Source organism: Dreissena polymorpha, chromosome 3 (assembly GCF_020536995.1).
Source record: "Dreissena polymorpha isolate Duluth1 chromosome 3, UMN_Dpol_1.0, whole genome shotgun sequence".
Lineage (NCBI taxonomy): Eukaryota > Metazoa > Mollusca > Bivalvia > Myida > Dreissenidae > Dreissena > Dreissena polymorpha.
The window spans coordinates 123357110-123372416 of NC_068357.1; the positions used below are offsets into that span (position 1 = coordinate 123357110).

General features: G+C 35.8%; 1 protein-coding gene across 1 annotated transcript in view; it reads right to left on the bottom strand.

Moving 5' to 3' along the window:
• Window positions 1-366: 366 nt before the first annotated feature.
• The window catches only part of LOC127872562 (putative deoxyribonuclease TATDN3), a 46550-nt gene continuing 31609 nt past the window's right edge, over window positions 367-15307 (bottom strand). The window contains exon 11 of the mRNA XM_052415888.1: window positions 367-1202. Within this exon, the coding sequence (XP_052271848.1) occupies window positions 1059-1202 (144 nt within the window). The 3' untranslated portion in view covers window positions 367-1058. The remainder of the gene's footprint in view (window positions 1203-15307) is intronic.

The window sequence follows — 15307 nt, forward strand, 5'->3', positions numbered from 1 at the left end:
TGGAACCGAATTTTGAAGGTCTTTGCAAACAGTTTGGATCCAGATGAGACGCCACAGGACGTGGAGTCTCATCAGGATCCAAACTGTTTGCTATTCTGATAGTATTCTTTGAAAAAAATGCTAATTTTAGAAATTCTGCAGGCAACATTTTAGCAGACGAAAAATTTCCCAGCATGCACAGGGCTAACTGAACTGCATGTATATATAAGCCTCGCTCTGGGACAATGGGGAGACGGAAAACTACAACGGGCGAGGCATGGTATGGTATTGCGCAAGGGGGGGGGGGTTAGAGGGTTAGGGTTTGGGTTAGTGTTAGGGGTCGGGTTAGGGTAAGCCTAAACCCAACACTAACCCTAACCCGACCCCTAACCCTTACCCCAACCCTTTTTTGGGGTTATCACCCCTGACCATGCCTCGCCCGTTGTAGTTTTCCGTCTCCCGGGACAATGGGGTTTAATGCATGTGTGTAGCGTTGTATCAGACAATTAGCCGTGCAGTCTGCACAAGCTAATCAGAAACGACAATGTCGGCCTTAGCTGGATATTTGTTAAGAAGATGCTTCCATGAAACACAAAATACCATAAAAGCAGAAAATATCATCCCTGATTAGCCTGAGCCGTTTGCACAGGCTTATCTGGGACAACACTTTTCGCACATGCATTAAGCCGTTTACCCATAGTGAGGCTTATATAAATGATGATAATCTACAGGTACTTAAAACAGTCAAGCAAGAACAGTTTTAATATACCATATTGTACTTTTGCAATTATTGCACATGGTTTTAGAATACATGCAATTAGAAAACGTGAAAATATTACATAGTCGATGTTGATGCTATTGATATTCTTTTGTAATTCTCTTATAAATGGTTAAATTATATAATTTATCATATAATATAATATACACAATTAATCTCAGTAGTATGCATACTGTTATAAACTCTTAACTAATTTGCATGCTGCTCATTTCCCAGTGCACATCAAATCTTAACTCCACAAAATCTTTGCTAGCCGCACGTTGGAAAAATTCATTTGTGTGTGTCACTGAATATCACAAGGTCATCTCTTGATAATTCTGGCAAGACGAGGGAACAGTTTCATAGCATTCTGTGTGGTCAGACAGGCCAGCTGGTCAATGGTCAGATGTTTCGCCTCTGCTATGTAGCTACAGGACACTGACAGGTTACTGGGTGTGTTCCTACCCTGAAACAAACAGTCTATGGGTGGAGCTCACAGGACACTGACAGGTTACTGGGTGGGTTCCTACTCTGAAACAAACAGTCTATGGGTGGAGCTCACAGGACACTGACAGGTTACTGGGTGGGTTCCTACTCTGAAACAAACAGTCTATGGGTGGAGCTCACAGGACACTGACAGGTTACTGGGTGTGTTCCTACCCTGAAACATACAGTCTTTGGGTGGAGCTCACAGGACACTGACAGGTTACTGGGTGGGTTCCTACCCTGAAACAAACAGTCTATGGGTGGAGCTCACAACCAGTGCTTTCCACAGGAATTTTTTCATGTGCGCTGGGGCTTATAGGGGTGGCTTCGGGAGGGGTGTCCCCTCCCGACGTTGATATTGTTTTTAGTTTAACGTGTCAATTGACGTTCTGTGGTGCGTTATAACTCTAAGAATAACAGCGTCAAAAGACGTCATTTCGTGCGCTATGACTCTTCAAGAACCCCCCCCCCCCCAACTATAGTCATTGATAAAGACATTTTTTAATCATTGTTTTGAAATTTACCGCAAAGTTAGTAAAATCCCGACTAGAACGATTCCCCAATACATCCGTATCAACCCGACTCTATTACTGCATACTTACTACTTTTCAAATTTCTATTCATTACCCGATAATCCCATTTTTAAAAGCACTTTCTGGTAAATATTGACGATAAAAGTGCTCAATAATTTCTTTAACAACAAACGTTGCCAGTTTTCTGAAGTTCAAATAAATTTCGGCATAAGTGACTATTTATAGATTTGATTAAATATTGCCAAATAGTGATATTTATGTGTTGATTTGCTGTTGATAGTTTGTAAAAATATGTTTTGTATTATTTCAGACAACAAGAATGGATGGTGGCAATTATTCTAGGCATTTCTGTCAAAAAATAAATGTGAAAAATATTTGGAAATCAACCACCACAGCTAACAGAAAACCTTTTAACAATAGATGTTTTTTTTAGAATTTGTGAAATTTGATAATAAGCAGAAGTTGATGTATATCATGTCCAAATGATCAATTGTAACTGTTTAACAATTTGAATTGAGATGCTTTATTTTCTGATGTTTGATTGATTTTTCCTTTCAGATGTTGTACACTTGTGTGTTTCTAGGTTTTAATAAATAATCCTAAAACATTAATGCAGCATACTGTTAAATTATTGTTAGCATTATTATATTATTTTGGTTATTTGGTTTAGCAACTGGAAAAATGTTATTTATATAAAATAAAGCTTATTTAGACTTATGAAGGTACTTATTGTTAATTATGTATTAACATACTTCTAAAAGTAATAAAAATAAAGTCAATGCCATTATTCATTAAGAAGTAAGGTTCCTTAAATGATTGTCCTTATTAATAAAGTCGGAATAACTGGCGGTTTTCACACCGCGATAAAGTGGAGACCGCTTTTTGGGGGCCAGTGAAACCCCTGAAATACACCCACGCTTTCTATCCACATGACGCGACGTTGTACATGCTGCATAATTTTCGCGCCCTTTTTATTGAGACAAAGGGTCAACACAAAATAAATTATCACTGTTTATTTGAAGCAAGAATCGGTTAACGTAGAGTTAACATTTACATTCGGAAGTGGGTTTCGAATTACAAATTTTATTATGCTCATTTGATACTTCAACAAAACATGAACAGTTGACTAATGGATTCAATGATAATTTGTTAAAATGCTTTACGAGTCAAGTAAATGTTTTGACAGTATTATTCATGAAATGCACAACTTCCACGAGGATCATAGCCATCATCAGTCTTCTCAGCCAAGATTTCTGTGGCAATTACATGTTCGTCACGAGTCGTCTGCACGATTTAACTGCAGGTAGTGACTGCCTACGAGTGCTGTCGCTTATACAAAGCGTACGCTCTCATTTATGGCGTACCATTTGGGTCTAAAGTCAACAAGACCTACTGGGTAAAACGAGGAATGTACAGTTGTTTGTACTTCGACGTTTAAAACTGTACTTCGACGTACAGTTTTTATCGACCCTAGAGTGTAAGCCAATCAGAAGACGCCTTACATCTGTAGCTTTAAGAAATATTTGACATTGAACATTATTATTATTTATAACAAATTATGCGACTATCAACCGCTAACTCATAGATATTGTGCGTATTTATTGAACATTATTATTATTATTATTATTATTATTATTATTATTATTACCATATTTTGCGACTATCGACCGCTAACTCATAGATATTGTGCGTATTTATTGACCTGGCGTGGCGGAATAGACCCTTTTCACAATACGCCAAAATTGATAAGAGGGCGAAGTCACGTGACTCGCAGAATTCCAGAACGAGGCTGAACATGTATCAAATGCTAAAAGTGCCACGAAACGCCGCATTTGATTTCAATCATTCACTCTTTAAAACATTCGGCGACGTAATATTATTGTCAACTCAAGATGACATTGTCAGAATTAGTATATAATTCCCATTTTAAGTATTTATGCCTAAAATAAAGGTTCTAAATTAATATACTTGCTTTATTTATTCAATTGTTGGCACACAATTTGACACTCTTCGCTTGAGCATTTTTATCGCGGTATTTTATCACAGATCGATCAATAATCTTGTTTATTGATAGATCTGTGGTTTTATTGACACTATGTTCACTACAAACGAATAATCTCGTTGTGATCAGATACTGTGCCGTCCAATACTAAATAACAACAAGTTGTCATAAACCACACGTAGAAGATGTCTGGTCAATAAACACAATGTGTGATACCTACATGTCTTGGTTTGACAACACGGACAATCGTTCGTTCGTTATTTTGACAATCCGGACAATAATTCCGACATTATTTTGACAACCCGGACATTTTTTAATGTGTCATTATTAAAATAGTGAGCTATTTTTCATATTTATATATTATTCTTATTCAGTTTTAAAAATATTTCGTGAGCATGAGCATGATAACGTTTACAATTATTCGACTATATCGACACCACTGATATCTTTAATATGCGAAACCTTGCGGAAATCGGGGAGACTTTAACGGCATGGTCACCGTTTTGTAGACTTAGACGGGTGTTTCTTGGCGTACGAGTGACCCTCGAAGCATAACACATGCAGGCCGATCGCGTTCTTTCGTTTGAAATTCCATGTTGTTCTTGAATTTGAATGGATGGCCCTTTACTATATATACATGTACGTATTGTTTTCACAATTAAGGTATTGCCCTTAATTGTAGGAATCAATGTCCGGATGTAAAAGTTATGTAGAAGCGAATGTCCGGGTTGTAAAAATTATGTAGGAAAGAATATTTGGACTGTCTGAATAATGTTAGAACGATTGTTCGGGTTGTCAAAATAACGTTTGAACGAATGTCCTGGTAGTCAAAACAACGTAGGAACGAATTAGTGCTTGTCAAAATTAGCTTAAGAACGATTGTCCGTGGGAACGAAAGTCCGGATACCTATTAGAGCGCTTTATTAATGTTCGTTTAAAAAAATGTACTGCTAAACATTTAACGTATTTAGCGGGTGTCGATAAAAGAAAACTCCGTCATTAAGTAGGGCCTAGTCTTATAAAGCGTGTACGGTAGCGTACGAAACAACATTATCAAAACAAGCACTATAGTTGACCACAACGAGGTTAAAAAATATTTCTGAAAAATACAAACATAAGAGATTTATTATATATTTGTCACTTACATTAACTTATAAAGAGTTATCAATATGCATGCATCGACAGTTTAGTCTGAATCAGGTCCGTTTTTTTTCACTTGTCTATAGAATTCTTCAATATTGTCATTCACTTCAAAAGAAAATTTATTCAATTAAAAACAAACATTTATATTGTGTCATGCAATTCGCCTTTTATAGTGCGTTGTCTTATAGTTATTCAACACACCTCTTACACGTTCGATCGATCATAAAAAATATCACCTATCAACACACCCATACCGTTGAGAAATATAGTTATATACATGTAATGCTATGTATTGTATTGTATTGTAATACATGGATTATACTGGGTCGACACTTACGGCAAATAGTTCAAATGTAAACTTTATTGTATAACAGACTTTAAACATAAAGACAGTTTTGCATGATTAAATTAAACCCCATTGTCGGTATTTAAAAGATCATACATAACAGCGGTCAGAGTGCAAGTCACAGTAAAGAAAATCAAATAAAGCTAAAAACCAAACAAAAGTCGACCCACTTCATAACAAAATGTTACGATATTGTAGGTTATTTCCAGTATCAACAACTTTATTGTAGTTACCAGATCCATAGGCAACCATTTAGTATAAAAAGATAGACAGATTTTGTTTTGTAGAGATTCGGCTAGCATATACATAGGATTTAATAATATATAAATAATACCACATTTGTATAGCGCCCTTTTCATACAATAGTGTGCGTTCAAAGGCGCTTAACAAAAAAAGTTATATGTATTACTAGTATCTTCTTTTGAATTAAGGGTCGGTGCTCTCATTGCAATTGTAAATCGCGAAGCAGCCCCGTAAGGGTCTGGCCGTCCGCCGTAATTTTTATTATTGGACTTCAATATTTTACGATCTTGAGAGTTACTGAATGTATCTTATTAATTGGAAATTGTGCGGACTTGTTAATTAGCAGAATAAAATGTAAATGAACACTTCATCGAACTTGTGTATGCATTGTCATCCCAACGCTTAATTATGTTACAGTATTAAACAGCTTTGGTATATCTTTGTTTTGTTTAATTATCGATGCAGAGTCTTTAGACCACCTTTACTCTGATGGTCATGGGTAACTCGTATTTTTATATAGATGAAATAAAATGTATAAAGATACACTATTGGTTCTAAATATTAAGTCGCTGAACTATTAGTTAGATGTTAGAATGTTTAATGTTTATAGTATTACTTATAAATGTATTTACTAAACACATGCCTGTAGGCATATGTTTGACGTTATTGTAACCAGTGTCAGTGCTCATGAATCTTCCGAAAGTTAACAATAATAATCAACTGATATAATATCATCGGTATTCTCCTCTAAAGGTTACATTACACTAAATCATTGTGTATCCCTCCGTGGTCCTCCGAGATCCATTCGAAAGTAGTGCCTATTTCTAAAGAGTTCCTTTTTTCTTCTTGAATATAAGCCATTTAACAATGTGAGACATGTCTTTTGTGGTTATTTGTAATATTCTGTATGTGTCTGAAGTACTTTGATGCCTTGGATTGGAAGCTAACTTGAAAGATGGACTTTCTACGGTGGTTTCATTCGACAGCGATTTACTTTCTTAGAAGTTGCGAGACGGTATGTTTTTGATTGCAATTATTGGAAGAGGACAGATCCATCTTTAAACTGATACCAGGTTCGGAAAAATTGATACGTCGAAAAGGCAAGAAAAATGCTGTGAAAGTTGTCAGTTTTATAATGGGACCCTATGGGAATCGGAATTAGTGTAATATAACCTCTTAAGAAAGTTACACGTTCAGCCTCGTTCTGAAATCGACGCGTCACGTGATATCGAAAGATAGCAACTGTCGTAGTAATGTGAAACCTCTGACTTATGCAAATAATGGTTATCACAAAATACGACCAAATACGACTAGGGAGGATATTATACATTTTTAATCCCGTAATCGTTTGGTAACTGTTTGGTTACCGTTGGGAATTTCCTGCACAGTAATGCGCTGGACCGTGATACTCCGCCCCGCATGGACTGTTGAATGTTATTGTTTACATTCGGGATTTTCCGCGCATGCGCACTGACTGGTCTAAAAAATATCATAGTTGACTCGAAGGCATGTTTTACATCTTAAACTATTGTTCGGGTTTTATCTTTAGGTAGGGCATAAATAGGTGTTCACGACCGAAACCCTGAAATATGATAAACTTGGAGACTTTAGTAAAGCCTTGCACTGAAAAAGGTTACATTCCACTAAGACACGGCCGAAAAAAAAGTTGCAACAAGAGTGCCAAACTGTCACAAGATACGCCCGTTTTACGGCTTTGGACAACTTGATAACTTTACCATGACCCATATTTAAACTTGACCTACATATCATCTAGACACAACTTCTGACCAAATTTGGTGATGATTGGATGAAAACTACTTCAATTAGAGAGCGGACACCACGCTAAATACTTGAAATGGTTTAAGTGACCCTGTGACCTAGTTTTTGACCCGGCATGACCAATATTTGAACTTGACCTAAATATTGTCTAGATACAACTTCTGACCAAGTTGGCGATTATCGGATGAAAACTACTTCTATTAGAGAGCGGACACCATGCTATATGCTTGAAATGCACTAAGTGACCCCGTGACCTAGTTTTTGACCCAGCATGACCCATATTCGAACTTGACCTAGATATTGTCCAGATACATTTTCTGACCAAGTTTGGTGAAGATCGGATGAAAACTACTTCAATTAGAGAGCGGACACCATGCTAAATGCTTGAAATGCACTAAGTGACCCTGTGACCTAGTTTTTGACCCGACATGACCCATATTCGAACTTGACCTAGATATTGTCTAGATACAACTTCTGACCAAGTGTGGTGAAGATGGGATAAAAACTATTTGAATTAAAGAGCGGAAACTGCTGTGGACGCCGCCCAACCACCCGCCGCCAAGATGAAACTATAATACGTCCCGTTTTTTTAAAACGGGCGTATAAAAAGGGCCATAATTCTTACAAAATGCTTGATACAGTTGTCTGCTCTTGTTTATAGGTTGGGGTCATGTTGGTAAAGAAGTATGCAAAATATTAAAGCAATATGTCAAGGGACATAGGAAATATTTGGGGTAGTACGCAAACTTTAACATTTGCACGCTCACACTAACGCTAACGCCGACGCCGGGGTGAGTAGGATAGCTCCACTATATATATTTCATATATAATAGTCAAGCTTAAAATACATAATGAAAACAAAAGTAATGTTTTTTAAATAATTATTGTTCATCCCCCTACTTTGAAAGATGAATAGAAGATACCTTCACTAGTGATTTTTGTGCTAACAAAGAACATGCTTTTTTTTTTCAGATATTAAACTAGAGCTTTGTCACTGAATGTGACTTATACCCCCATACCACTTTGACGCAGGATAAAAAGTTGTTTAAAAGTTTCGGATGAATACAATTTGAATTAGAGTCCGGACAAAGTGGCGCCGTTGAAAATGCACTAATTGACCCTATGACCTAGTTCTTGACCCGACATGACCCATATTCGAACTTGACCTAGATATCAACTAGATGCAACTACTGACCAAGTTTGGTAAAGATCGGATGAATACAATTTGAATAAGAGTCCGGACAAAGTGGCGCTGTTGAAAATGGACTAATTGACCCTATGACCTAGTTTTTTACCTGGCATGACCCATATTCGAACTTGGCCTAGATATCAACTAGATGCAACTACTGACCAAGTTTGGTGAAGATAAGATTTATACAATTTGAATTAGAGTCCGGACAAAGTAAAATGCACTAATTGACCCTTTGACCTAGTTTTTGACCCAGCATGACCCATATTCGGACTTGACCTAGATATCAACTAGATGCAACTACTGACCAAGTTTGGTGAAGATCGGATGAATACAATTTGAATTAGAGTCCGGACAAAGTGGCGCCGTTGAAAATGCACTAATTGACCCTTTGACCTAGTTTTTGACCCGGCATGACCCATATTCGAACTTGGCCTATATATCAACTAGATGCAACTGCTGACCAAGTTTGGTGAAGATCGGATGAATACAATTTGAAATAGAGTCCGGACAAAGTGGCCCCTTTGAAAATGCACTTATTGACCCTATGACCTAGTTTTTGACCCGGCATGACCCATATTCGAACTTGGCCTAGATATCAACTAGATGCAACTGCTGACCAAGTTTGGTGAAGATCGGATGAATACAATTTGAATTAGAGTCCGGACAAAGTGATGCCTTCCGCCCGCTGCCCGCCCGCCGCCATATTCGAACTTGGCCTAGATATCAACTAGATGCAACTACTGACCAAGTTTGGTGAAGATAAGATTTATACAATTTGAATTAGAGTCCGGACAAAGTAAAATGCACTAATTGACCCTTTGACCTAGTTTTTGACCCAGCATGACCCATATACGGACTTGACCTAGATATCAACTAGATGCAACTACTGACCAAGTTTGGTGAAGATCGGATGAATACAATTTGAATTAGAGTCCGGACAAAGTGGCGCCGTTGAAAATGCACTAATTGACCCTATGACCTAGTTTTTGACCCGGCATGACCCATATTCGAACTTGGCCTATATATCAACTAGATGCAACTGCTGACCAAGTTTGGTGAAGATCGGATGAATACAATTTGAAATAGAGTCCGGACAAAGTGGCCCCTTTGAAAATGCACTTATTGACCCTATGACCTAGTTTTTGACCCGGCATGACCCATATTCGAACTTGGCCTAGATATCAACTAGATGCAACTGCTGACCAAGTTTGGTGAAGATCGGATGAATACAATTTGAATTAGAGTCCGGACAAAGTGATGCCTTCCGCCCGCCGCCCGCCGCCCGCCCGCCCGCCAAGGGGTTTCACATAATACGTCCCGTATTTTATACGGGCGTATAAAAACAGTCGATTTTGATTAGCGTCAAGTTCTTTTTTGGTTTGAACATGACGTATCTTTTTTATTGCATAAATCGATTCCGCTTAGAATGGCCTTTAAGAAAAGGTATGGTTATGGGGGTCTCTATGTGCAAAATGATGCATTTATTTTCGCTCAAAGTTGTTGCTTTTACATTGAATTATATAGGGAAACTATTTAGTATATTGTGACCTAAACGCAAACCTGGCCTAGTCACAAAGGAGCTGTATTTACAGAAAATCATCCTTTTTGGGGTGGGATATTACGCGTTTTTGCCAATGTCACGGAATAAATGCGTTTGTTTCATGAATTTAAGGAGCATTGTGTGTTTTTAAGACAAAAATGCGTTTTCAGAGGAAAATAAGAAAAGAAACGTACAAAAACTCGTCTTGAGCATCTCAAATCGCAACAATTTGTGCTGAAAGAACTCATGAACACGTTTTAATAGTTGTTTACTTCTTTTTCTACATAGCTCGTAACAATATTCCAGTATTTTGAACGATTAATATTATTTAGCGTAATCGTTTCACTCCTGAACGCCCGTTATAAATCAAAGCTCCGACCGCGAAAGCCAGATGGCTTATCAGGCGTTATAATAAAATGCATTTTCAAGCATTTCTACGTGAAAGATCGGTCTGAAATTTGGCATGCACATAGAAAATAGGTTTATAAGTATCGAGAGGTGCTTATTTTTCGCGATGTTAACAGTAAATGTTGTCTTATAGGTTACAATATACTAAATACTCGTTTCATGAAGGGCTGTACTCTCTAAAAAATATCATAGTTGACTTGAAGGCATGTTTTACATCTTAAACTATTGTTCGGGTTTTATCTTTCGGAGATAATGGTAGGGCATAAATAGGTGTTCACGACCGAAACCCTGAAATATGATAAACTTGGAGACTTTAGTAAAGCCTTGCACTGAAAAAGGTTACATTCCACTAAGAAACGGCCGAAAAAAAAGTTGCAAAAACAGTCGATTTTGATTAGCGTCAAGTTCTTTTTTGGTTTGAACATGACGTATCTTTTTATTGCATAAATCGATTCCGCTTAGAATGGCCTTTAAGAAAAAAGTATGGTTATGGGGGTCTCTATGTGCAAAATGATGCATTTATATTCGCTCAAAGTTGTTGCTTTTACATTGAATTATATAGGGAAAATATTTAGTATATTGTGACCTACAGTAACGTAAAACATGTATAAAGGGCTTTTGTTTAGTCAATAAATTAATAATAAAACCGAAATAAACATTAAAACTATAAAAAAAATAGTGCTAATATATCATATTTTGTACCAAATAAATGTATATTCACAAATAAAATGTGCTCTTCATAAAAATACAAAGTAGTTATAAGCATCACGGAGCTAGAGTCCGTATTCTTTCTGATAGTGAGACCTAAATAAAGTATATTTCAAAAATAATAAAACATATATTAATTGTATAATAATTATAAGTGGTGTGGATAGTGTTATTTTTCATCAGCAATCGATAGTGTCAGAGGTGCATTTAATCAATTATAAAACAAAGCCCTAACAAGCGGAATACATTACAAGTTTTGAATATTGTGGTAATTTTATTTTACATTGAATGAATTTTCGTTTCGTTTACATTGAATGACAATATTAATACAATTAAGCATACAAACGGAAAACCCCTGCATATTATGCAAATTTAACTGTCTTTGCATGTACCCGGTATATTGAAATATCTTAACTAGATAAAGGAGTGATAAAATTCTAGCGTTTTATGAAAAGTGCATTTATGTAATTTATTTAACGCAATTATTTACCCCATTGTGATTGCTTGTGTTCATGATGGTGTTTCGTACAATGCAGTAATTTACAATCTTTACACGTAATAGCGGAGTTTACTTTTGCCGTTACCCGGTAAATACCTTAATTGCGTAGCAGTTAAATTGCACAATATTTTAAATGTATAGTTATTAAACAATATTATTATGATTAAACTGGCTAATATATATACACTAGTTCCTGTTAATCCATTTCCGACAAATGTCTTATTTTTAATTTTAAAATACTTTATTGAAGCAACTGTTCAGTATTTTAGCTTTTAAATTTGGCTAAAATGACTGCTCAAGAGATGACATGGAGGTATCGTAACATGTGTTTAATGACCAGACACTGATCTGCCACATGTGGTTTATGCAGGGACCCAAGTTTAGGTCCCTGGGTTTATGACACCGTGTTTTCTTTGTAATTGTTTGGACAGTATCCGATCATAACGAGATAATCGGGTTGTGATGAACAAAGGTGCAATTAAACACCGGGATATAAATGCTGCAACAAAGAGTGTAACAAGGGCTGTTTGTAAAACATGCATGCCCCCATATGGGCTGTCGGTTGTAGTGGCAGCCATTGTGTGAATACGTTTTTTGTCACTGTGACCTTGACATTTGACCTAGTGACCTAAAAATCACTAGGGGTCATCTGCCAGTCATGATCAATGTACCTATGAAGTTTCATGATCCTAGGCCTAATTATTCTTGAGTTATCATCAGGAAACTATTTTAATGTTTAGAGTCACTGTGACCTTGACCTTTGACCTAGTGACCTGAAAATTGATAGGATCGAGTCATCTTCCAGTCATGATCAATATACCAATGAAGTTTCATGATCCTAGGCGTTAGCATTCTTGAGTTATCATCCGGAAACCATTTTACTATTTCGAGTCACTGTGACCTTGACATTGACCTGAAAATCAATAGGAGTCATCTGCCAGTCGTTATCAATGTACCTATGAAGTTTCATGATCCTAGGCGTAAGCGTTCTTGAGTTATCAACCGGAAACCATTTTACTGTTTCGAGTCACTGTGACCTTGACCTTTGACCTAGTGACCTGAAAATCAATAGGAGTCATCTGTCAGTCATGATCAATGTTCCCATGAAGTTTCATGATCCTAGGCGTAAGCTTTCTTGAGTTATCATCCGGAAACCATTTTACTGTTTCGAGTCACTGTGACCTTGACCTTTGACCTAGTGACCTCAAAATTAATAGGGGTCATCTGCAAGTCATGATCAATGTACCTATGAAGTTTCATGATCCTAGCGTTCTTGAGTTATCATCCGGAAACCACCTGGTGGACGGACCGACCGACAGACCGACCGACAGACCGACCGACAGACCGACATGTGCAAAGCAATATACCCCCTCTTCTTCGAAGGGGGGCATAAAAATTAGTGTGAACAATTAAATCAAACAATTATATTAATAAAGAGAATTTAATTAATGTGTAACAAGGTAAGTTTTTTTCCAAAGACCCATAAAATAAATTTTACGGGTCTTTGTGTTTTTTTTCAGACATATAAAGGTTCAAATCAGTTACCCTATGTTGCGTACATAAAATTGACATATAGGAGGTTTTGGGGATGTCGATAATGACGTCACGTTTGCGCATGCTCAAATTTTGGCCGTCAAAACTGCGGCCATTCTGCTATTGTTTGCATGTGATGAACCGCATTGTGATAAGGTTACACTCATATTCGCGACCCTTTTGAAGAACAAAAAAATACTCAGAACTTGAAATTCTTTCAGATTAAATTGAATCCGATGAACGAACACAAATAAGGACGAAAACAAACAACAAATTGATTGAATGTATGTAATCAACATATAGAAACTGATTTGAACCTATTTGTCTGTAAAACTTACCTTGTTACAGATTAACTAAATCCTTTTGATAAATGTAAATGTTTTTATTTAATTGTTCACACCAGTTTTGACACTCTTTGTTTCAGCATTTTTAACCCAGTGTTTAATTGCCCCTTTGTTTATCATAAACCGATTATCTCGATATAATCGGATACTGTCAAGACAATTACTAAGAAAACAGTGTGCAATAAACCAAGGGACCTATACTTGTATGACTCTGTATGGGGTCTCTGCATAAACAACATGTGTCTGGCCATTAAACACAATTTATGATACCTCCATGTCATCTCTTAGCATATTAAGTCGGTTGTCCCACATTTAGAAATTCAATACACCGTACAAATAGGTGTGAAGAGGCGTAAGATGGGTAATACAAGTATAAAAAATATCATGTCTAGGATTTATTATGATTAACTACGATCAAAGTATAAAACGATAATTATCTATTGTTTGTCTGCTGTAACATAAATACAATTTAAATTTAAAAAAAAATAAGATAAATAAAAACTGTTATTTTATATAATTAAATAACAGTTGAACATCTCAAACATGCATTAATATATATCCATGCGTTATCAATAAATTAACCTAACTTCACTTTTTTCAAAATTCCACGTTATTCATTTACTAATAAACACGAAGGGGTGAGCATTTTGCTTGACGGATTCAGATTTGTATTTTAATATGTATACTTGTATACTCATTGATCTTATAACAGTGTTACTTATAACTAAGTAGTGTTAGTATGCCATTCGAATTAAAGTATACAGAATCTTTATTCAGAGGGGAGATTAAATAACGGATTGAATGATTGATGCTTTGAATCGAAATATTAAGATTAAATGGAGATTGTTTAATAAACAAATTACCTGAGATTGTTTGATTTTTTAATACATTCATATTTCATTTTTATAGGTATTAAATCGATTGGTGATTAAATATAAAATGTTAATAAAGTGTGTCTATATTCCCTCTATTGGAAGAAAATAAAAATAAAATATTTATCGAGAAACACTTTTGTGTTTATGTTTTGTTGATTTAATCAAATAAATACACGAAATAAATACCCCTTTTCGAGCCCCAGATATGCGACTTACCTGTATTTTCCGTTATCGATATTTTACTCTTAAAATAAAAATGTGGGACAATTGGGAGTAAACCATTAAGTCAAACATGTAACAGTTGCTTTAATAAAATATTTGAAATATTTAAAAAAAAAAAGACATTTGTCCGAAATGTATTAACAGCTAGACACTATTAAGTATATATATTAGCCAGTTTAAACATAACAATACAGTGTTTAATAACTATACATTTAAAATATTTTACAAATTTACTGCTACACAATTAACGTATTTAATGGGTACCTGCAAATGTAAACTCTGCTATCATGTGTAAAGATCGTGCTTTACTGCAACAGTGTTCGAAACATCATCATGAAAACAAGCAATCGCGTTTGGTCATTATATACGGATATAAAATACTTGCGTAAAATAAATTAAATGTGTAGATTTATGGTATAATACAATGCTAGATTTGTATCGCTCATCATCACTAGAGAAGAGTTTTCAATATACATGTACATGCAAAGACAGTTCGATTTGCAAAATATGCAGGTGTTTTTTCAATTGGAATGCTTAAATTATGAATATTTTCATTGAATGTAAACGAAACGAAAATTCATTCAATGTAAAAGAAAATTAAAACTACATTTCAAGATTGAAATGTATTGAGCTATTTAAGGGCTTTGTTTTATGACTGATTCAATACACCCCTTACACTAAATTTCAATCTCTGATGAAAAATAACACTATCGCATCC